This window comes from Salvelinus namaycush, chromosome 1 (genome assembly GCF_016432855.1).
Source record: "Salvelinus namaycush isolate Seneca chromosome 1, SaNama_1.0, whole genome shotgun sequence".
NCBI classification, from domain to species: Eukaryota; Metazoa; Chordata; class Actinopteri; order Salmoniformes; family Salmonidae; genus Salvelinus; species Salvelinus namaycush.
Genome location: NC_052307.1, coordinates 43,704,070 through 43,728,887, shown reverse-complemented (window position 1 = coordinate 43,728,887; position 24,818 = coordinate 43,704,070). Strand labels below are relative to the sequence as shown.

At 44.6% G+C, this 24,818-nt stretch overlaps 2 protein-coding genes across 5 annotated transcripts in view; one reads left to right on the top strand and one right to left on the bottom strand.

Annotated features, from left to right (window-relative positions):
• The window catches only part of LOC120044357 (aminopeptidase O (putative)), a 117,003-nt gene extending 106,728 nt beyond the window's left edge, over positions 1-10,275 (top strand). Inside the window, exons 15-17 of the mRNA XM_038988984.1 lie at positions 3,030-3,116; positions 3,235-3,391; positions 9,216-10,275. Of these exons, the coding sequence (XP_038844912.1) occupies positions 3,030-3,116; positions 3,235-3,375 (228 nt within the window). The 3' untranslated portion in view covers positions 3,376-3,391; positions 9,216-10,275. The remainder of the gene's footprint in view (positions 1-3,029; positions 3,117-3,234; positions 3,392-9,215) is intronic.
• Positions 10,276-12,188: 1,913 nt separating this feature from the next.
• The window catches only part of fancc (FA complementation group C), a 42,510-nt gene continuing 29,880 nt past the window's right edge, over positions 12,189-24,818 (bottom strand). For 3 of the 4 annotated variants that reach the window (XM_038988948.1, XM_038988955.1, XM_038988963.1), the window contains 8 exons: positions 24,633-24,789; positions 22,328-22,383; positions 20,661-20,760; positions 19,827-19,902; positions 18,677-18,764; positions 16,063-16,237; positions 14,894-15,106; positions 12,189-12,910 (listed from right to left, as the gene is read on the bottom strand). In XM_038988948.1, coding sequence (XP_038844876.1) covers positions 12,674-12,910; positions 14,894-15,106; positions 16,063-16,237; positions 18,677-18,764; positions 19,827-19,902; positions 20,661-20,760; positions 22,328-22,383; positions 24,633-24,789 — 1,102 coding nt within the window. In that variant the 3' untranslated portion in view covers positions 12,189-12,673. The remainder of the gene's footprint in view (positions 12,911-14,893; positions 15,107-16,062; positions 16,238-18,676; positions 18,765-19,826; positions 19,903-20,660; positions 20,761-22,327; positions 22,384-24,632; positions 24,790-24,818) is intronic. The other variant, XM_038988972.1, reaches the window with a different exon arrangement.

The window sequence follows — 24,818 nt, the reverse complement described above, 5'->3', positions numbered from 1 at the left end:
CAATCAATTAGCTTAATTTCTCAGAGATCTAATTATATTTCAACAAAATAATGTTGCAAGAATGCCAATCAATAATGTTGCAAGAATGCCAATGTTGCAAGAATGCCAATCCAATGAAATCATAGCAGAACAATCTGAGATTGTGGGTGTCGAAATCCTATTGTGGTTTTTGAGGTGGAACGACCCATGTGTGTGTGTGTGACTGCATGTGGCAGTGTACTGTATGAGTACAGTATGTGTGCATGTATGAGAGTGAATGCGTGACTGTGGCTCGCTTCCTTTCATGTGTGTCTCGTGATGTGTGGGTTGGTGCTTACGCGTGCACGCGTGTGTGTGTGTGTGTGTGTGTGTGTGTGTGTGTGTGTGTGTGTGTGTGTGTGTGTGTGTGTGTGTGTGTGTGTGTGTGGGCCATCTGTCGGTCAAGCATACAGGGCACATTGTACCACAGAAGGCCTTATTGCCCACGCTAGGTTGAAGGGTCCTATCAGAGAGGAAAGGAGTCTGTTATACCAAACCACACCAAAGACACTCCTCGTGTGTTGAAGCAGAGCAGGAGGACGAGAGAGAGAGAATAAGACAGATAGACAGAGAACTGCAGGGTTGGCATCTGCGTTTCATAAAGATGTTTTACTCTGTTTTAAAATAATTTAGACATACAGTAACCTTTTAACAGACAATAAATGACAGTTTTCCATTATAAACACATTTTGGATATTATCAACAATAAAATACTGTGAAAACGTTTTACTGCAGTATACTGTAAATGATGGTGCATTGTGGTAAAATTATGTGGGTGGGGAAAGAATTGCTGTATTTTGAATGGTACTGTAATTCCATCCCGCAGAATACAGTGCTGTACCGTATTTTTGGAGCGACAAAAACCTTTTGACCACTAGTGGGTGCATGGTATTGTTGGCGTGCCTTATAAGAGGCTATATTTGTTGCAGCCATTAGTAATAGTGCTTTACCAATTTAAAATGTATAGGAGACAGATTGGCATTAAGTCTTGAACGGTTGAGCATTTTGGCCTGTTTTGCCCTATAGTCTCTTCCAGTATGGGAAAAAACATCCATTATTTTACCAGGTAAGTTGACTGAGAACACATTCTCATTTACAGCAACAACCTGGGGAATAGTTACAGGGGAGAGATGAATGAGCCAATTGTAAACTAGGGATTATTAGGTGACCGTGATAGTTTGAGGGCCAGATTGGGAATTTAGCCAGGACACCAGGGTTAACACCCCTATTCTTACGATAAGTGCCATGGGATCTTTAATGACCTCAGAGAGTCAGGACTCCCATTTAACGTCCCATCTGAAAGACAGCACCCTACACAGGGCAGTGTCCCCAAGCACTGCCCTGGGGCATTGGGATATTTTTTAGACCAGAGGAAAGAGTGCCTCCTACTGGCCCTCCAACACCACTTCCAGCAGCATCTGGTCTCCCATCCAGGGACTGACCAGGACCAACCCTGCTTAGCTTCAGAAGCAAGCCAGCAGTGGTATGCAGGGTGGTATGTTAAGGCCTTTAGAAATGAAAGGGATATAAAAACACTAAATATTCATTTATATGCTGTGATATGTAAACACTACCTTGCAGCCAACCTGCTTGCACCAATCCCCTGTAATTACAATAATAATACATTGAAATACAAACCTCACTCCCGTCAATGAATTTATTTAATTCATCCATTCATTCATTAATACATTACGATTACAGTAGGATATAACTTTTTTACAGTGTAATACAGTCAATTCTACGATATTGTACTGTGTCATTACATAGTACTTGCTTTGATACCATATTTACATTACTGCAATACGAAATACAGTAAATTACTTGCCAATTAGCTGCCTGTAAGTTACTGTCAAATTCACAGCAACCCCTTTACAGTGCAGGGAAGGAACATGATCAGCAAGTTTAGGCCAACATGTATTGTAATTAATGTGCGTATCTGTTTGAATGCCCTCCAGGCCACCCTGCTCTGCTGCCCCGCGCAGCCCCAGCAGCTGCTCTCTGTGCTGGGTTGCATTCCTGGGGAGAGCCCTGGGGGTAGCCAGCTGCCTGGTGCCCCTCTCACCCCCTTCTTACCCCCCCTCACTGGGCCTCTGTCTCTCTCTTGAGGGGAGACGCACCAATTACACAGGACATTCCTACATTTATTACCCCACACACACACACATATATCCAGGATGTCACGAGCAGGATTGATTGATTGCAAAAATGAGAGACACGAAAGAGGTTGGGATCTGAAAAAGAAAAGGCTGCTGGACCTATTGAAAGAGCAAGGTGGGAAAAAAGAGCGGGAAAGAGAGAAATAAAGCACTGAAACGGCAGTAAGTGATGTGATATTACTACCGTTGCAAAATTCCAGGAACTTTCAATCAATTCCCGGTTTATATTATAAGAGAGAGAGAGAGGGGTCATCTGAGGCCTATGAAGCTCATGTTTATTCAGAAGGCTGCAGAGGTAAAGGGAGCATTCAGAGACGCTGTTATCAAAGGAGCGTTGCCCAGCTCTGCTTCTCACGCCCCCCACACCAGGTGGAAGGGAAAACAGAGTGTGTGCGCATGTGTGTGTCAGTCCATACATCTGTGTGGGTGTGTGAATCATCAAGCGAGACACGAGAAGGAAAAAGAATCCTCAGTATTGCTGCTTCCATCTAGGTGAATTTATCGTCTAGGACAGAGAAAAAACACCCCCCCGTAGCAATAAATCACAAATCACTCCCGTCACGAGGCTAGTAGAATAACAGCGTAAGGGTAGAACACACATGCACGAACGCACGCACGCACACAAAAACATGAGGAGGGATGATGATGGAGGCGGGGACAGAGCCAGTCTCTGATCTCTCCGGTCACCGTGGTAACAGAGCTCCCATTGATCCTCTGGGAGAAAGGCCAGGCACCATCCTACACACACATACACACATGCAGAGAGAGTGAGTGTGTGAGAGAGAGGGAGAGCTTGCTGGTGTAAAGTGTTTTGTATGGCTCCTATCATGAGCTCTTCCAATATGTGTGTTTCAGGTGAGGCATCGCTGGTGTGAGCTGGTGGTCAAACACAAATACGCTCAGGCTTATGGAGATGTGGAGCACTTCCTCATACACGACCAGGTAACACTCTCACACACGCTGCCTCTCTCTCACACAGCACATACTCTTGTGCAAAATCATGTTGTGGGTGTGTATCTGTATGTTAGGCTGATTGTATTTGTGTGTGTTGTCTCTCCAGGCCATGGGTGTTTATCTGTACGGGGAGCTGATGGTTCAAGAGGACACTAGGCAACAGGCGCTGGCCAGGCGCTGCCTCTCATTGGTCCAGAACGAAATGGACCAATCAGCTCGCAGAGTGGTAGAGGAGATGGTCCTATGAGGTGGCACACAAAAAGGTACTGACCCCCCCAGCTGTGCCGTCTCATAATCATAGGTACCATTTGTTTCTGAACATGATTATGTTAAAAGTGATAATGGTCCCTTGTTGATTATGCCCTGGTTAAAGTGGGATCATATTGCTCTGAAACTATTTTGTATTATCGCTAGCCTCAGTATAGTAGATAGTGGGCAGACATATACGTCCTCTTCAGTGCTATGTTTTCTCTAGCTCCTCTGCCACGTTTAGATGGGTGTACTGGGTCTTGTTTCGGAGTGCTACTGTAAAAGCACTCTTTGTGTTGGGGTGTAGTGACTTAGCCACCTCTCTCACACATTCCTCCTTGAGCTCTCTCTGTGTGTGTGTGTGTGTGAGAGTGAGAGAGAGGAGAGAGAGAGAGCTCAGAACGCTGCCTTTTCTGTGGTTTCTCAGGAGCGCCGTCAGGATGTGTTTGTCAGGGCAGGAATTTGGGAATGTGTTCCTCAAACAAACGGACAGTAGAGAAGGAGAGAGAGGACTGTGTCTCCAGTTAGCCCTGTGCAGCTTTTTACTGTGTTTACCCTGAAATTCCTCTGTGTGTGTGTGTGTTTGTAACTGCATTGTCACCCACTGGGAGGGAAGGTGGTGTCCGGCTTCTCATAACAGCAAGGGTTTTATTTGTTTCTTCCCTCCCATCGAGGAGAATAGAAGAGGTTTATGATTCAGACCGAGAGGGAAAAGGAGTGAGGACTGGTCTCTTTAAAGGAGTACAGTGGGAACACTAGAACTTGTCCTAAGAAAGCACGGGCCATTCAGGCTACCTAGCCCACTTCCAAGTCATGTCCAATCAATTGAATTTACCACAGGTGGACTCCAATCAAGTTGTAGAAACATCTCAAGGATGATCAATGGAAACAGGATGCACCTGAGCTCAATTTGGAGTCTCATAGCAAAGGGTCTGAATATGTAAATAAGGTATTTCTGTTTTTATTTTTAATACATTTGTTTAAAAAATCTAAAAATCTGTTTTTGCTTTGTCATTATGGGGTATTGTGTGTAGATTGGTGAGGAAAAAAACAATTTGATCAATTTTAGAATAAGGCTGTAACGTAACAAAATGTGGGAAAAGTCAAGGGGTCTGAATACTTTCCGAATGCACTTTATATGTGAGAAGGCGGTTCTTTTCGGAGGTGCTGCTAAATACTTGTCTAGATCAAGCAGAGAGACATACAGGCCTCACCACACAGATAGATAAATCCTTTATCAGGCCGTGGCCAAGCAAGAGCAAGACGTGAAGGGTGCTTTCAGCCACACAAACACAGAGGACAGCTTTATGTGTGTGCAGAGGGGAGGAGAAAGGTTTTCCAGGCGAGCGCTCTGTCTGTCTACTCTGACAAATCACTTTACACGCGCGCACGCACACTCTGCTGGGGCCACAGTCCGTCAGCCTCCTGTCACAGTGGCTCTCTGTCACTGTCCACAATAACATGTCTCCCTGTCCGTCAATGACAAGACGGCCAGTCCAAGCTTTCCTTCCTTCTCACCCTCTCTCTCTCTCTCTTTCCTTCTCTTCGGCCTGTACATGCCTGTGGAATACCTCCTGATCTGCTTACCGAGGGGCATATCGCCGGTGTAGCGGAGCGTAGCGAATGGTAGAGGAGGATAGAAGGAGAGGGAGAGTGAGAACGCCACCGGTTTGGCCTTTCATGTCTAGGCTGTAATGGTTCCTGGTGTGATGACGCTGGGGGGAAAAGGGAGAGACGGTGTGAGAGAAAGGGAGAGCGAGGATTGACAGGTCTCGCCTTTAATGTCAGGATTCTGAGGGTTCCTGGCACAACTGAGCTAGGGATAAAGAGAAGAAAAGAGAGAGAATGGGAGAAAAGAAAGAGAGAGAGAGTATCCTGGTCTTTCATGTCTGCTCTGGGAGGGTTCCTGGCGTGCTGATTTGTGACTTAAGATAAAATCACATTGCCAGGGATTACCACCCAGGCCAGACCCTGCCGGCTGCCATGACAACCGGAGGCTCCACCGCTCAGCCGCTTGCAATAATAAAGTCAAATAAGACATGATGATCTGACAGGGTGTGTTTGTGTGGGTGATGATGAGAGGCCCCGTGTAGGGGAGAGGGGCAAACTTTTGGATCGTGTGTGTCTATGTGGGTGTCCATGTGCAGCCCTGTGCATTGTGTGTCTGTGTGTGTGTGTCCACCAGTCAGGCAGTGACCTCTCTCCCACCAGGTACAGAGCTTAGCTGATTAGTGAACAGTGATTGATCTCCTTTGTTCACAGTGGCTAAGTTCTGCACCTAAGGAGAGAATGACGCACAGAATCCGACAAAGAAAGAGAGAACAATGGAGAGAGGTGGAATGAGAGGATAAGTTGACACTATTTCCCTCCTCCCCCAATGTGTAAACCATATGAACAGTTTTGCATGCAAGATAAATTCCTGTCTCCTGTCTCTGCATGTCTGAAGATACCCTACGCTGGAGTGGAGATGTACAGTAGGGAGTCAGTAGTGAGGGAGTGTGCGTGCTCCGTGGGAATTCAAACTTTGAGTCTCCTAAGTTTGATGTGCTGCAGTTACTAATAAGCCTAGCGTTATGCTCTCCTGCCCATTCGGTCTCCGTCGCTCTCGTCACCCTCTCTCTATTCTCTCTCCCCTCCCTTTTCTCAGTTTCTCTCGTCATCCTCTCTATTTTCTCTCTCCTTCATTGTCTCTGTGAGCTCGCTCGCTCTCTCTCTCCGGGTGGACTGATGGTGATGGGGAGGGATGTGGGACACAGGAGACAGTGCTAATGAAAATGAGGAAGACAGGCATTGCTAATGCTGCTGCTCAGTGCTAAGTGAGCCACTTTGACAATGGGCCCTGGAGGACCGTCTTCTTCCACTTCCTCTTCCTCCTCCTTTTCGTTGTCCTCTTATTTTCAAACTCCAGCAGCACTAACAAACATGTCCAAGTTCAATTCGGTACAGCAGTATCTATGGTGGATCTTTGCTATAAGAACTACCCGATCGCTCAACGCCATCTCTTCTTTGAGCGTATGGAAACGGAAATAAATCTGTCGACGTTGAACTGTTGAACAAGCTCAGACCGTAACTAATCAATGGCCCCGGAGTCAATCAAAGGTGCGTTTCCGCCAAGAGCATTGCACTTGACTTTAAAAAAAGGTGATTATGCTTGAGCTGACATCGGCAAAATGTCAGGGAAATTGCGTTCAAAAGGCGCATTGTGGCCAATGCTTTGTGCTGCTCTGTAACGCACTTTTGATTGCATCCCGACCAATGGATCAGAATGAACATACTGGACTGGAAAGGTAATTGTGGTGTGGTCAGTGGCGGGATGGGAAGCGGTAGGAGAGCTGGTATAGCCCTATGGTCTTTTCTGTCTCTAACAAAATGGCCGCTGTAAGCGAGGACAGATGTGTGAATTAGAAATTAGGTCCATGTGGAGCCTGACTGGAAAATGCTATATTTAGGGCCTGTTACAAGAGTAATGACTATCAAAGGCTTCTAAAAGAGAGGAATTACCATCGGAGACGATATCTAAAGCCTGATTTATTACAGCCTAATGGAAGGGAAATGGGCTTGCACATCAAAGCACGATGAAAATGTATAGAAAAGACATTTTCACTCTAATGCCAGAAGTAAACCTACATTTGTTCACTTTAATATCCTAAGTAAACCTCACTTTTTTCTATTTTTATAAGCTTACTGTGAGGTGCCATATTCCTGGCGTGGTACTAACTGTTTTCCCAGCTAGGCTCCAGCACCTCTGAATTGCTATTGGTGTTTTAATATGGAGCTGAATGCATGAATGGAACTCTGAGAAATCAGAGCCATGTTAGAATTACGGCCACCTGTTCTTACTTAACCGCTTTTAGTGAGATGTACTGTTGCATTGTGGTCGAATATAGGCCCTCAATTCATATTGGAAGACTGAAAGAGGCTTGCCTCCCAGAGATGCAGGCGTGTCTCAGCAACAAAGACCAAAGGCAACATTTCATTACAAAATGTTGAAGAAGAGAGCGAGGACTAGTCTAGGACTGTGCCTCCTGTGCCTACTGAGCTGATAACAGTACTACTGAATGACTGGCTCAGTTCAGCAGGAACAGGAGTCCAGCCCATACCAACACACGACCAGACAGACAGCCATCGGCATCATCCTCCAGCCCTGAAGAGCTACGCAACAACACACATGACTGATACCCTCAGCGGATGCATACCAAATGGCACCCTATTCTCTATTTAGTACACTACTTTTGACCAGAGCACATTCCCTATATACAGTGCATTCGGAAATGCAAAACACACAAAGCAAAAACAGGTTTTTAGATTTTTTTTCAAATATATAAAAAAATATATAAACAGAAATACCTTATTTACATAAATATTCAGACCCTTTGCTATGAGACTGTGAAATTGAGCTCAGGTGCATCCTGTTTCCATTGATCATCCTTGAGATGTTTCTACAACTTGATTGGAGTCCACTTGTGGTAAATTCAATTGATTGTAAATGATTTTGAAGGGCACACACCTGTCTATATAAGGTCCCACAGTTGACAGTGCATGTCAGAGCAAAAATTAAGCCACGAGGTCAAAGGAATTGCCCGTAGAGCCCCGAGACAGGATTGTGTCGAGGCACAGATCTGGGGAAGAGTGCCCAAAAAATGTCTGCAGCATTGAAGGTCCCCAAGAACACAGTGGCCTCCATCCTCCTTAAATGAAAGAAGTTTGGAACCACCAAGACTCTTCCTAGAGCTGGCCACCTGGCCAAACTGAGCAATCGGAGGAGAAGTGCCTTGGTCAGGGAGGTGACAAAGAACCCCATGGTCACTCTGTCGTTCCTCTGTGGAGATGGTTGTCCTTCTGGAAGGTTCTCCTATCTTTGCAGCACTCCACTAATCAGGGCTTCATGGTAGAGTGGCCAGACAGAAGCCACTACTCAGTAAAAGGCACATGACAGCAAGATTCTCTGATTTGATGAAACCAAGATTGAACTCTTTGGCCTGAATGCCAAGCATCACATCTTGAGGAAACCTGGCACCATCCCTACGGTGAAGCATGATGGTGGCAGCATCATGCTGTGGGGATGTTTTTCAGTGGCAGGGACTGGGAGACTAGTCAGGATTGAGGGAAAGATGAACGGAGCAAAGTACAGAGAGATCCTTGATGAAAACATGCTCCAGAGCGCTCAGGACCTCCGACTGGGGCGAAGGTTCACCTTCCAACAGGACAACGACCCTAAGCACACAGCCAAGACAACGCAGGAGTGGCTTCGGCACAAGTCTCTGAATGTCCTTGAGTGGCCCAACCAGAGCCCGGACTTGAACCCGATCGAACATCTCTGGAGACCTGAAAATAGCAGTGCAGCGACACTCCCCATCCAACCTGACAGAGATTGAGAGGATCTGCAGAGAAAAATGGGAGAAACACCCAAAATACAGGTGTGCCAAGCTTGTGGCGTCATACCCAAGAAGACTCGAGGTGGTAATCGCTGCCAAAGGTGCTTCAACAAAGTACTGAGTAAAGGGTCTGAATACTTATGTAAATGTGATATTTACATCGTTGTTTTTTGTTGTTGCCATGTTGCTTTGTCATTATGGGGTAGATTGATGAGGGAAAAAACGATTTAATCAATTTTAGAATAAGGCTGTAACATAACAAAATGTGTAAAAAGTGAATAGTTTCGGAATGCACTGAAGTGTGCTATGCCTATGGGTCCTAGTCAAAAGTAGTGCACTATACAGGGGAAAGGGTTTCATTTGGGAAGCAAAATACTCCCATGACTGTATTATGAACTGTACACCAGCTGTTATTGTCTGTTCTCATAGCAGCTCTCTTTTCTCCCACTGTTCTCTTTTATAGGCTGCCCAGCTGCCCGCCTTGGGACATGGAAGGGAGAGGAAACACTGAGAAAGTAATGCTCTCACTACTTCCCCTCCAGACAGGAAGACCAAACGCCAACCTGTTTTCTTTCCTGCATGATCAATGAAGTTAAAGCACTGTACTGTACATACTAATAGTAATAGGTGATGTGTAGATAGGACTGCGTCCTAAATGGCACCCTATTTCCTATATAGTGCACTACTTTTGACCAGTGCCCTATTAGCCCTTTGACTTTGGGCAAAAGTAGTACACTATAATGGGAATATGGTGTCATTTGGGACACCCATAGTTATGTTCTCCAGAATTCTCAAAAATATAGGAATCAGAAAATAAAGACTATTCTCATGGCATTTTTATAAATGTAATAATGCCTCTTTACTGAACTTTCTGATTTAGCCTCAGTTTCAATTCTCCTCATTAGGAAATGCGACTGAGAATGAGATTTGGGTCTTGGAGGTGTCCTTTGATGTGGAGATTTGGGTCTTGGAGGTGTGCTTTGATGTGAGTGTTTCTTGTGTGTTCGAACGTGGGATCGTTTGTACATTCATTCTGCAAAAAACAGTACAGCTACAGTCACTCACCCTTCTCACCCACCCTTTGAAACAGTCTAACCAGGTCTTGTGTCTGGAAGCCACCTGCAGATTCATACTACAGCTATGACAATCAGTTTGTATTACTAATAGTATGGATTGGGATTATGGTTTATTTTTTAGCTAGCTATCTACATTACATGACCCATCAAGTTAGCCAGGTGTGTCTGGCGGTGATTACGGCCATCTACTGTATTTCATGAACATGTCTAGACAATAGTGACCCATCCACTTAGCTGGATGTGGCTGGGGAGTGGTTATAGCATGACCCATCCAATTTAAACAAGTGTGTCTGGGTAAGCATCATCTAATAATTAGCGAATATTTTTATCTGGACACTGTCTGTTTTTTGATATTGCTACGAATCGAATATGTAAGTAAACATTTCACTGTACCGTTTACACCTTTGTATCCTGTGCATGTGACAAATAAACATTGATTTTATTTGATATAGTGTTTTTACCAGAGAAGGTAATGTGAAGAACAACATTACCTGCACCAAAGTCATGTTAGGATATAGGACAAGGACGAGATAGTGTATTTTTACCTGGATTTTTCCTTATTGTAGGCTACTACTTTCACCACTTTTAGTCTTGAAATCTTTGGTTGTTTACCACACTAGCTTACTCACTCTGTTTAGCACATGGCCTAACATGTGAATTCACTAAGAGATGGGTGGGGCAAAGGCTTAAGAGGGTCTGAACAATGCTCAATAGGTGTATACAAAAAAGAGCTCTCCGGTAGGTGCACCAAAACATTGAAGGGCTATTTTCTCAAAAGTGGGGTTACATGTTTTTTCAACTTTCAAAGCATAATTACTTTCCCATTGTTCCTCAACTGCAGTGTATGATATACCATTTTGTAGCTCTGAGTCTCTACTTTTATTCAATGTAAAAAATAAAAAATAATAATTTAAAATCGAATTTTGCTACATACACTACATGACCAAAAGTATGTGGACACCTGTTCGTCGAACATCTCATTACAAAATAATGGGCATTGAGTTGGTCCACCCTTTGCTTCTATAACAGCCTCCACTCATCTGGGAAGGCTTTCCACTAGATATTGGAACACTGAGGTCAAGCACTGATGTTGGCCGATTAGGCCTGGCTCCCAGTCAGCTTTTCAATTCCTCCCAAAGGTGTTCGATGGGGGTTGAGGTCAGGGCTCTGTGCAGGTCAGTCAAGTTCTTCCCCACTGATCTCGACAAACCATATCTGTATGAACCTCGCTTTGTGCACGGGGGCATTGTCATGCTGAAACAGGAAAGGGCCTTCCCAAAACTGTTTCCACAAAGTTGGAAGCACAGAATCACTGGATCTAAGGGGTCTAGCCCGAACCAATTTTAGCTATGGAGATTGCATGGCTGTGTGCTCAATTTTATATAACTGTCAGCAATGGGGGTGGCTGAATCCACTAATTTGAAGGTCTGGCCACATACTTTTGTATATATAGTGTAAGACGGAATCGAGGCGGTCGGTCACATACCCTATATTGCACATATTTTAGTTGTCTTATTAAATACTTTCAATATTTATGAATTTCTGCAATGTATAGTTGTTTGAGATTAAGTCATTTAAATTTGGAGCTATTGACATTTTAAAATATTGTCCCATGTACATTTTGTAATTTACTGAATGTCTCTAACTAGTCCCATAGGGATGTCGAATGTCAAACCAAACTGACCATGGGCATCATTATAATCACATGGGCATCATTATAATCACATGGGCATCATTATAATCACAAGGGAATTATAATCACAAGGGCATCATAATCACATGGGCATCATTATAATCACATGGGCATCATCATAATCACATGGGCATCATCATAATCACATGGGCATCATAATCACATGGGCATTATAATCACATGGGCATCATTATAATCAGATCGCGTGCAGCTGAGTTCCAAATTGATGATGACTTCGGTGCTGCCAGCTGTGGGCGGGATTAAAATAAACCCAAGGAAAATTCTTACGGTATTTCCGTGACATACCATTTTTTCCTAATTATCTAGCAAATCTCAGTTTTGGACGAGACTGACTTTATGACCAAAATTATCCTATTTACACTTTGTAGTCAATTTTGACACTAGAATAAATGTTTCTGATTAATATCGGTGCCACGTAACCAGGTGAAGCTGGTTGAGAGAACGCCAAGAGTGTGCAAAGCTGTCATCAAGGCAAAAGGTGGCTAATTTGAAGAATCTCAAATATAAAATATATTTTGATTTGTATAACACTTTTTTGGTTACTACATGATTCCATATGTGCTATTTCATAGTTTTGATGTCTTCACTATTATTCTACAATGTAGAACATTTTAAAAATAAAGAAAAACCCTTGAATTTTGTAAGGTGTGTCCAAACCTTTGACTGGTACTGTACATATGATTTTATTGTTTTGTCCTACATGTGAGTCTGCTAATATACAGAATCAAAAAAACATGACTCAGATCAGGTTATAGACCATTACTCTGATTGTATTAACAAATTAGAAATATTTCCATATTCATAATGAGACTTGAAGGGTTGACGTCACATTTCTTTAGTATAGGTTTGTACCATACAATGCAGTATAGTTGGTGTAGAGACATTCTGTAGAGAAAAACATTGTGTCCATATCAGGTGTTGTTGCATGTCATTTCCCTTCTTCAAATCAACGGATGTTTCCCCATGTGTGTGTAATGAGAGGAATGTGTTCTGAGTGGAAGGGTTAGGGCACGTTTTATGACCTGTTGCTCTTGCACAGCTAAGCGTGTGTCCTGATACGTGTGGGTGTCTAGTTGTGACTGTATGTCCTCCCACTGTCGTATCTGTAGCGTCTGTTTGTGCGTATCAGTGTCATAGCGTCTGGTTGGTGGAACAGCCTGGCACGGCTGTGTGTGTATCCCATCGCTGCCATAGTGGCTGTGTGTCTGTGTCGTGTCGTACCATGTGTGTGAGTGTGCCCCGAAGAGCCCTGGTCCTGAGCTTAACTCTGTCAGTGAGGCTGGAGGAGGCTCTCTCTCTGTTTAGTCGGAGCTCAACCATGTCGAGAACACACACTGCCTCACGGACCAGCCCTGACTGCTGCACCACCTGGAACACACACGATATACACAGGTATATTAGAGACAGAAAATTGTGTTCACATAACAGCGATGCCATCATGAGTATAGAGGGATGGGGAGAAAAAACAGGTTCTTTGCTCTGTCTGTCTGTCACACACACACACACACACTATTTGCTTCTGAGGTTTGGTCCAACAGAAACGGTCGATTCCCCTTCTAACGGTACCCTTTACAGAGCAGACCCTACTAAAATGGGAGTATCAATGAACATGATTGTGGAAAATTAATGCTCAGTTTGTCGCATGCGGCATTGCGGTACCGCTAGCAGCATTTTAGCTACCTACTGTTATGCGCTAGCTGTGTCGTCCGTGTTTTATAAATGTGCAATGAGCATTAAAAGATGCATTTATATAAGGAATTGGCAACAATAAGCATCTAATCTAGGTAGGCCACTGGATTGCAACATCGTAACAAAGTGAACAGGCCATGTTGTTCAAACAGTTGGAGACAGACAGGAGGGTGTATTCATAACAGTTCAACTGTTCTACCTTGTTAGCAAGCAAATAGATCCAACTTGGCTAGACTTCTAAAGATTAGCTGGCTACTCCCTAGCACGTGGGCTTGTGCTTCAGAGATGGTTTATGAGACCTGTGTTCATTTTCTATCATTCCTCCTGCTAGAAGAAGTTGGTCATTATTAGCGGATGTGCATGGTTCTGGTTAAATTTGTTACAAAAAAGGCATTTTTATAGACAGACTTGAAAGTCAGATCAATAATTATTGCAAAAAAAAGCAGGTTAAACTATATATATATATTTTTTTTTTAAATTTTATCCCATTTTCTCCCCAATTTTCGTGATATCCAATCGCTAGTAATTACTATCTTGTCTCATCGCTACAACTCCCGTACGGGCTCGGGAGAGACGAAGGTCGAAAGCCATGCGTCCTCCGAAGCACAACCCAACCAAGCCGCACTGCTTCTTAACACAGCGCGCCTCCAACCCGGAAGCCAGCCGCACCAATGTGTCGGAGGAAACACCGTGTACCTGGCCCCCTTGGTTAGCGCGCACTGCGCCCGGCCCGCCACAGGAGTCGCTGGAGCGCGATGAGACAAGGATATCGCTACCGGCCAAACCCTCCCTAACCCGGACGACGCTATGCCAATTGTGCGTCGCCCCACGGACCTCCCGGTCGCGGCCGGCTGCGACAGAGCCTGGGCGCGAACCCAGAGACTCTGGTGGCGCAGTTAGCACTGCGATGCAGTGCCCTAGACCACTGCGCCACCCGGGAGGCCCAGGTTAAACTATTTTGATGAAATAATTAAATTATTTGTCCTGTTACTCCGGACTGTTTGAAACGCACGGTCTTGACCTTTAATTATGCAACAATGCTTATTTAGAGAAAATCGTTTAAAAATATTTAGATATACACTGAGTGTACAAAAACATTAAGAACACTTGCTCTTTCCATGATATAGACTGACTAGGTGAATCAAGGTGAAAGCTATGATCCCTTATTGATGTTACTTGTTAAATCCACTTTAATCAGTGTAGACGAAGGGGGAGAGACAGCTTAAATAAGGATGGTTTAAGCCTTAAATTATTGAGACATTGATTGTTGTTTGTGTGCTATTCAGAGGGTGAATGGGCAAGACAAAAGATTGAAGTGCCTTTGAACGGGGTATGGTAGTAGGTCCCAGGTGCACCGGTTTGTGTCAAGAACTGCAACGCTGCTTGGTTTTTAACGCTCAACAGTTTCCAGTGTGTAACAAGGACATCCAGCCAACTTGACACAACTGTGGGAAGCACTGACAAATTAAGTCTGTTCTGAGGGCAAAAGGCAGGTGCAACTCAATATTAGGAAGTTCTTCATGTTTTGTACACTCAGTGTATATCGTGATTTGCCCATGAGTTTGAAAAAAATCAAGACATGATTTTTAGGCCATATCGCCCAGCCTTGTGTGTGTGGTTTTGCGTGTGCGTGCATCAAGAGGGGTAAAGTTGTGAGCTCACCATGCGGACTATCTCCCTGGCACCACTCAGGGGGTTGAGGGAGAAAACTGCAAAGTTGACCAGGAGGCTGACAACCAATAGCGAGTCCAGGGACGGCTGCTGGGGGACGGCTGACATCAGCCCGGCCAATGACTGCAGTCGGTCAGCAGGAAGGGGAGGAGCCGAGAGCAGGAAGAGTGACCTCAGGTGATCCCAGACTTCTCTTGCCGCCACCTGGAAACAGAAAGAAGGAACGGGAGGAAACTAGCTTCAGCTGGAAGCCTGTCGTTTTCAAATGTAGTCGTTTTCCACGACAACGGCCGGACGGATAGGCGCAAAAGAATGTCTTCAGAGTCAACCAAAGGTTATGCCCTCTATAGACCTCAACTTCTCTCTGACCACACACAGTGTGTGTAGGTCCCTCAGGGTAGAGAGGAGACAGCCAGGAGACACAGGAGAGATGAAACCCAGGAATAGCCAGGCAGAGGCACTCCGAGTGGGATCAATACCATATCAGCCTCCCTCACCCTTCTCCCTTTCTCCTCTCCCCTCTCTCCATGTCGTTTTCCCTTCCTCTCTCCTTCTAACCCGGAGAAGCAATCTATTATTCATCCCTCAGTCCATTATTCATCTATCTATTGGCCAAGCTATTCTGAGACCAGCCATGACAGGTCAGTAAGGACAACGACATCTACACTGAGTAAACAAAACATTTCCATGACATAGACTGACCAGGTGAAAGATATGATACCTTATTGATGTCACTTGTTAAATCCCCTTCAATCAGTGTAGATGAAGGGGAGGAGGAAGGTAAAAAATATATATTTTTAAGCATTAAGACAATTGAGACAGGGAAAAAGATTTAAGTGCCTTTGAACGGGGTATGGTAGTAGGTGTCAGGCGCACCAGTTTGTGTCAAGAATTGCAACACTGCTGAGTTTTTCCCGTGTGTATCAAGAATAGTCCACCACCCAACTTGACACAACTGTGGAGTCAACATGGCCCGGCATCCCTGTGGAACGCTTTCGACACCTTGTAGAGTCCATGCCCAGCAAATTAAGGCTGTTCTGAGGGCAAAAGGGGAGGGGGTGCAACCTAATATTAGGAAGGTGTTCATAATGTTTGGTATACTCAGTGTATCGAGGGAGTTGACAACAGTAACCCCTTCCATCCAGCCAGTCAGTACATACCAGCTGCTGTGTCCGGTGGTGCCCCCTGTTGGTAGGGTGGTGATAGAAGGTGAGGAGCCACAGCAGGGGGCCACAGTCCTGGGGTCTGGCTGAGACCAGTTGCTGGCTGGCCACCTCCAACCAGTCAGCACACTGCACCAGCAGGAACCAGGCCTCAAACACTCCACACTGACCCCTGGAGGACGGGAGGACAACACACACACAGGGAATTAACCTAGCACCCAATCATCATCTGAGAGATGGCGGGAAGATAAAGGGCATGTTCTAGAACATGCAGAGAGAGAGAGGGAGAGGACAGAGAAAGATAGGGAAGAAGATTAGTAAGAGAGTAAGACGATGAGATAATGAAGGGGGATCACTGGCTGGGTACGGTTGGTAATTTCGTATGGTGTTCCGGGAATAGAGCGGTCGAGATAATGGGCCAAGTTAAAAGCCGCAGCTGGAGCCATCATTGCTCTCTCTGTTCTCAGTGTTCCCTCTCTCTCTCTCATTCTTCCTTTCTGTCTCTGCTATTGCTTTCCATCAATCCTTGGTCTACTATCCTCCTCTCACTCACACATTCTTCCCCCCTCTCTCTCTCTGCTATTGATTTCTACCACTCTCTCATTCACTACAATCTTCCCCCTCTGCTCTCTAGCTAAGCTTTAATACGTTTGTGGAATCAGGAGTGAGTAGTGTGTTCTGATTCAGGGGATAACATACGAGATAGAACAATATGATACAGTTGAAGTCAGAAGTTTACATACACTTAGGTTGGAATCATTAAAACTAGTTTTTCAACTACTCCACAAATGTCTTGTTAACAAACTATAGTTTTGGCAAGTCGGTTAGGACATCTACTTTGTGCATGACACAAGTAATTTTTCTAACAATTGTTTACAGACAGATTATTTCACTTATAATTCACTGTATGAAAATTCCAATTCAGAAGTTTACATACATTAAGTTGACTGTGCCTTTAAACAGCTTGGAAAATTCCAGAAAATGATCTCATGGCTTTAGAAGCTTCTGACAGGCTAATTGACATAATTTGAGTCAATTGGAGGTGTACCTGTGGATGTATTTCAAGGCCTGCCTTCAAACTCAGTGCCTCTTTGCTTGACATCATGGGAAAATCAAAAGAAAATCAGCCAAGACCTCAGAAAAAGAATTGTAGACCTCCACAAGTCTGGTTCATCCTTGGGAGCAATTTCCAAATGCCTGAAGGTACCACGTTCATCTGTACAAACAATAGTACGCAAGTATAAACACCATGGGACCACGCAGCCATCATACCGCTCAGGAAGGAGACGCGTTCTGTCTCCTAGAGATGAAAGTACTTTGGTGCGAAGTGCAAATCAATCCCAGAACAGCAGCAAAGGACCTTGTGAAGATGCTGGAGGAAACAGGTACAAAAGTATCTATATCCACAGTAAAACGAGTCCTATATCGACATAACCTGAAAGGCCGCTCAGCAAGGAAGAAGCCACTGCTCCAAAACCGCCATATAAAAGCCAGACTACGGTTTGCAACTGCACATGGGGACAAAGATCATACTTTTTGGAGAAATGTCCTGATGAAACAAAAATAGAACTGTTTGGCCATAATGACCATCGTTATGTTTGGAGGAAAAAGGGGGAGGCTTGCAAGCCGAAGAACACCATCCCAACCATGAAGCACGGAGGTGGCAGCATCATGTTGTGGTGGTGCTTTGCTGCAGGAGGGACTGGTGCACTTCACAAAATTGATGGCATCATGAGGATGGAAAACTATGTGGATATATTGAAGCAACATCTCAAGACATCAGTCAGGAAGTTAAAGCTTGGTCGCAAATGGGTCTTCCAAATGGACAATGACCCCAAGCATACTTCCAAAGTTGTGGCAAAATGGCTTAAGGACAACAAAGTCAAGGTATTGGAGTGGCCATCACAAAGCCCTGACCTCAATCCTATAGAAAATTTGGGGGCAGAACTGAAAAAGCGTGTGCGAGCAAGGAGGCCTACAAACCTGACTCAGTTACACCAGCTCTGTCAGGAGGAATGGGCCAAAATTAACCCAACTTATTGTGGGAAGCTTGTGGAAGGCTACCCGAAACGTTTGACCCAAGTTAAACAATTTAAAGGCAATGCTACCAAATACTAATTGAGTGTATGTAAACTTCTGACCCACTGGGGATGTGATGAAAGAAATAAAAGCTGAAATAAATCATTCTCTCCTCTATTATTCTGACATTTCACATTCTTAAAATAAAGAGGGGATCCTAACGGACCTAAGACAGGGAATTTTTACTAGGATTAAATGTCAGGAATTGTGAAAGTTTAAATGTATTTGGCTAAGGTGTATGTAAACTTCGACTTCAACTGTATATGGGGGAAAATATCATGTAAGCAGCAGCAGAGAGAGAAAATAGAGGTGAGGTGATGCTGGGAACCGCATCATTGGAGCTGAAGAGACATAGCTCATAAAACATGAACAACTCCCAGACACACAGATCATAATCAACTTGAAAAATGAAGTTCAAAGTTGTACAGTCTATTACATATTTATACTTGTTCATATTTATTGCTAGACTGACTGAACCAACTTCAGCACTCTGTGCCTGACTAATGAAAAGCCCAAGGTATTCCCCTCTCACCTGTTGCCTTCCTCTTCTTCCTCAGTGAGTCTCTGTAGTGATGCAGTGATCCAGGCCAGGTGTTCTGGCCACGCCTCCTGGGCCATTTCTGGGGGCGGGGGAAGGAAATGAGAGGGATGCATAACTCAAACCATGCATTGGTGTCAATTGGTCGCACGCAAATACTCAATCACTCACACAAGCAGGCAGGCAGGCAGGCAGGCACGCACACACGCACACACAGTGTGTAATGATTAACTTTGAGTGTTGGCTGGTAGCCAGCATGTTCCTAAACGGCAATGCTAGATGTCAATAAGCCATGCCTGCGGGGTACTTGGGTTTGGCCACACACTTAAACATACCTCAGAAACAAATAGATAGGTGCAGTGAAATGAGTTGCTTTGCGGTGAAATGAGTTGTTTTAGAGGGTCAGCCATAGTAGGTCGGCGCCCCTGGAGCAAATGATGTTAAGTGCCTCGCTCAATGCCTCGCTCAAGGGCAGATCGACAGATTTTTCACCGCGTTGGCCCGGGTATTCGAACCAGACCTTTCGGTTACTGGCCCTAACCGCTAGGCTAGAACATTCAACATACTCATACAGGTATACAGGTATAGCCTAGACTACTCTGGCAGATTTGGATAAGTGTATCATTCCGTGATGACATTCCCCTACACAAATAGACCAATATCCAAGCGCAGTAGAGATTGATCTTGATCACTTTAAACATTTCTGTGATGAAAGCAGATATATTGAGTAAAGGGTAACCGAGGATAAAGCTCAGTTACTGATATGATCTTGTGAGTATTGATGATGGAGAGGAATAATGAAAATTAGTAACTACTTTACTTTTTTCAAAGTACCATATTAGGTAGCCTAGTGGTTAAGAGCGTTGGGCCGGTAACCGAAAGGTCGCTGGTTTGAATCCCCAAGCGGAAATCTGCCGGTGTGCCTTTGAGCAAGGCACTTAGCCCAAATTGCTCCTGTAAGTCGCTATGGATAAGAGAGTCTGCTAAATTACTCAAATGTAAAAATGTTAATCACTTACTGATTTTAATGTAGCTGTTACACGGATGTTATAAGTAACCGTTATTGATTGGTGAGACACAGAAAGCCATTCATTCACTCAGAGGGTGAAATGATTACACATAAGAGATCCCACACGCATCCTACCTGAAGGATGGGTCAGCAGAGGGGCCAGTAAGCTCTGGGGTGTGTGTGGGAAGAAGGCCTTCAAGGACACACACTCCTGAAACAAGACGCGCGCACACACAGGTAAGAGGCAACAGACAAAGTTAACCTATAATACAATGCAGAACATTGTCAGAGCCCTCCAGTCGAGTTAGCAAGACAACAATACATCTAAAAATCCCAACTGTACATACCAACCTAAAGACTGTCAAATGAACGTTTTGAAAAAGAGCAAGGCTTTCGCACTGCTAGAACAGAAAGAGGACAATAAAGAATGTGTGTCCTAGAGAACTGACTACACTGTAGATCGTATGGATGGAGGTCCCCTATAGCTGGGCCTGAAGGTGTGGCTGGCTGTACAGTTCAAATAGGGGTGAGCTCTATCTCATGATTTGTAGAAGCTAAGGGATAAGGGTGAGTGTGTGTGTGTGTGTGTGTGTGTGTGTGTGTGTGTGTGTGTGTGTGTGTGTGTGTGTGTGTGTGTGTGTGTGTGTGTGTGTGTGTGTGTGTGTGTGTTTGGTGGTGCAGTATGGGGTGGTATGTAGATTGATGTGTTATTGAGAGTTGAGATGGAGGTCATATTTTCAGGTAACACACCCTATAGTCGTGGTTGTAGTCTAGGCTACCTATGACTTGTGCCTGCTTAGGACCACAGAAACAGAACCCCTAGAATGGGTAGCCCAATTCAAGTCAATGATGCCATAATGGGTGGACTGGCGTCCATTTTGAGTGCACCCATGACTTTACCAGTCAAATTGCCTAGAGGTTCCAAGGCCATTCTATTAATTATATTTCTATGTTTAGGAGCCTCCATACCTGAGGCTGCAGGGCTGCCAGTTCCCTGAGGAAGCAGAGGGTGAAGGTGTGGATAAGAGAGAGCAGAGTCTGGTTCCCCTCCACCTGCACCAGCATGGACCTACACAGAGCAGAGCAGGACAATTAGCCTTTACCAGGAAACTAGGCTTATGATGCACGTCACTACTTCACAGTAGAGGCATTTGAACATTTATTTTTGATCAAAATGCATTTTCTGGCAGAAATGCCTTCTGGAAGAAAAAGAAACGCACACCTATTTAGGCGAGGTCCTGGCTAGCGGAGTAGAAAACTTGAAAATAAAGGAGAGCCGCACACTCTAGGAGCTCAGATGCAAAAATGTAATATCCAACGTTTCGACAGCAAAGCTGTCTTCATCAGGGTATATCAGAAATGCCTTCTGGAACATGTGAACATGTGCCTTAATAACAAACTTGTATTCCATCCGTAAATACAAATAAAATTGTTAAATTACGAGCCTAGTTGGTTTAGCCATGGAAAAAGTCAGGAACCTTCCCGCTAGCCATGATTGGCTGAGATAATGGATAGGCTGGACATGCCAGGAGATGAGTTTGTATTGGTCTGCCATGTAGCATGCTTCTGTCTATAACGTGAGTTGCTCAGTATATGTTGATAGTCCTTTCTACCGCTCTGTTTTAGAAAGATATAACGTTAGCCATCGAGAACTACAAAAGTTTTACTACTTTTCTCAACGACATTGATTCCTTGAATTTAGCAGCGCTTTCGACAGAAAAAAAGTGACGGGCTACTTTCTGCACACGCCACAGTCAGTGTGAACCGGAGTGACTTGACACAACTCTGGCAGAACAAGATGTAGCTACGAACAAATGTTAAATGGTTCCAGTCTGCCGTAAAGCGTTCATCCATGTATACGGCTAAGAGTCTAGCTACATTTTCAGATATTATACGTTTCTAATTTAGTCAGAAAGTCATTTTCATTGCAAGTTAACGTGTACTACTAGCTAGCTAGCGAACGTTAGCTTGCTGGCTCGCTAGCTAACGTTATGTGTATGATCTGTGTAGTAATATTGTTTGAATCAGAAATCCATTTGCATTGATAATTAGACTAATGTTAGATAGCTAACATTGAGCCTAGTTGGTTAGCTTTAGCTACCTGCAAATTCATACTACAGCTATGACAACGTTTGTATTGGTAGTAGTATGAGTTAAGATGATTCCAGTTCTTTGTTTAGCTAGCTAGCTACATGTCTTTACAGAAGACTCCACTTCTCCAGATGATTACATGACCCATCAAGTCCAGGTGTGTCTGGTGGTGACTACGGCCATCTATTGTATTTCATGAACATGTCTAGACAATAGTGACCCATCCACTTAGCTAGATGTGGCTGGGGAGGGTTACAGCTCTCCAGTAGGTGTACCAAAACATTCAAGGGCCATTTTCTCAAAAGTGGGGTTACAAGTTGATCAACTTTCAAAGCTTAATTACTTTCCCATTGTTCCTCAACTGCAGTGTACTATATACCATTTTCTAGCTCTGAGTCTCTACTTTTATCCAATGTAAAAAAAAAAATCTAAAATCGGGGCGGTCGGTCACATATACACATCAGTGAGTAATCAAATTGTTTACAGTAGGAATATTGTATATCTACTTTATTCACTTGTGTGAATGAAGCGTCCCAATGGCTCACCTGAAGATGTCGTTCACTATTAAGAATATGGAGCTGTGCTGGGAGCAGGCTTTAGGCTGAAACACATACAAACACAAACATGGTTACATATCAGGAGTCGCCTGTATGGATCAATTCATCTCTTACACCACTTGGTGTCACTGTTGCGCCGTCTACCCTCATCAAAATGACACTTCCCCATTTTCATACGCTGTTCCTTACCATTAGTTTACCAATATACGTCTCTCTCTCTCTCTCTCTTTTCTCGCCATCTCCTAATGCAGTGCGCCATCATCTGTTTTAGATTTAACACGTTTTAAAAATGCCCCGGCGAAAACATTCAACAGCTGCACTGTACATGCGTGCCTCTCTCTCTCCTCGCGTCCTCTCCATGCATCTTTTACCCCCAGAACAACCTTAATTATGCTCCCTCCAATCCCTTCTAGCCCAATCATGGGCTAGAAGGCAGTAAAAACATGCCACCTTCTGTTCCTCTCATAGCAATAACCCTTCATATAGGAAGACCACATGTCTCTCCTGGGCTTTGATCCTATATGAGAGAGGGAGGGAAGGAGGGAGAAAGAAAGAGAGCGAGATAATCTGTGGAAAAATGCTGATTGCCTATTTCAAACTACCTGCAGAACTTCGTCGACCCATCCCAACGCCAACCACCATCACTCCAACCTCCATCTCACCCCCCACCCCTGGGCTCTGGTCAAAAGCAGTGTACTACATAGGGAATAGGGTACCATTTGGGACACAAAGGTTGTAAGGTAAAAGGTTGGCGAGGCCAATGCTAGAGACAGCCTAACTGATGCTCTGCTCCAACCCTGGAAGCAGAGAGGCAAGAGTAGTGACACTGCCCTAGCCACTGATCTACGGTCAGTTTTACCTCCCATTCCACCAATGGTTGATGAAGATTTAGAGAGGATGAGCTGATCCTAGAACTGTGTCTAAACTTGTAGCAGATACTGAATGGGAAGTGGTCTTTGTAAAAGTAACTAGCCCCCTCTAGTGTTCATATTATGTCATTGCATCATCCTACCAAAGACCTACTCAATACACTGGACTTCCCATCCTCGGACTCCCATCATCAATCGTGATACATATTTCTCATGCAGTACGTCACCTCTCCACTGCGCTCAGTTTAACAAATGAGAGATCAAATACGACAATCCTGGAGCCATATAAAAGGTGTGTGTGAGTGTGCGTGCACGTATGTGTGTGTGATTGAGGGATGATGGTTTCCCATAGTGAAAACAGATGCGTTTTTAGCGTCCTCCTCCATACCTTCCACTAACACATTAAGGAGGTTCAATTACAGCACGCACCAAACATCCTGTTGTTGGCAGCCCAGCCGGGCCCAGGAAGGCCTTGTGCATTGTTATTGGGGGAGGAAGAGGGAGAAAGAGCTCAAACAAGAATGTGATACAAATTTTTATTTACCATTTTTGATTGCAGTTTAAACAACTGAGGGAGAGAGGCGAGCCAGTCAGCTCCTACGCCTTTCACACACTCACACGTACAAACAAACACGTGGGCGCACGGGCACACACACACACACACACACACACACACACACACACGGGACACGCACAACCTCTACATGTATCCATGATCCAAACAAACAGAAAGGCTAAGTGAAACACAACCTAAGCCTCCCTCGCTGTTAACGAGTTATGACAGACGCAGCCAACCAGATGCACTCGAACAAACAAAGTCGAAGACGCGTGTGTGTGTGTAAAACGACAATGTGATAACGACAGGCCAATCAGCAGACGGGTGAGGTAGAGTAAATAAACAGATCGAGGCAGGATGAAGAGCGAGATGGAGTGCGGGATGGACGAAGGAGTAGTTTGTGTAAATAAACACACACACAGTGCAGAGAGAGAATTGTTTACAGAAGTCCCCTCTCTCCAACATACCTTATGAGCAGCTTAGATTTAACTCCATATGAGAAGGGGGAGATGGAGAAAGCTGCAGGATTAAAAGTACACCTATACTGTAGATGCTGTAGGGCCCCAATCACTCTCCGTCTCAGTCGAGGTAGAAGTCGCCCCTGACCACAGATCACAGGAGGCTGCTGAGGGGAGAACGGCTCAGAATAATGGCCCGGAACCATGTGTTTGATATATTTGATACCATTCCGCTCCAGCCATTACCCCGAGCCCGTTCTCCCCAATTAAGATTCGACCAACCTCCTGTGCCACAGATCTAGGATCATATTACTCTTCCCCTAATTCTCTACTTACCATTGGGGGGGGGGGACATATCTGACCCTGTATCATTGGTTAGAGGTAACCTCTGCCTACTCCAAAATACATACCAGTAGTGAGTGAGTGATGGTGTTCTCTAGGTTGTGCGGTATGGAGGCTGGGTTGGAGAGCACAGAGTCCAGTAGAGACATCACTGCCCCCTCTAGGCTGGCCAGGTTATGGCACCACAGAGACACCACTGCCTGGGCCTCCAGAGACACACACTTTCTGCAACACACACATTCACACTGAAGGTC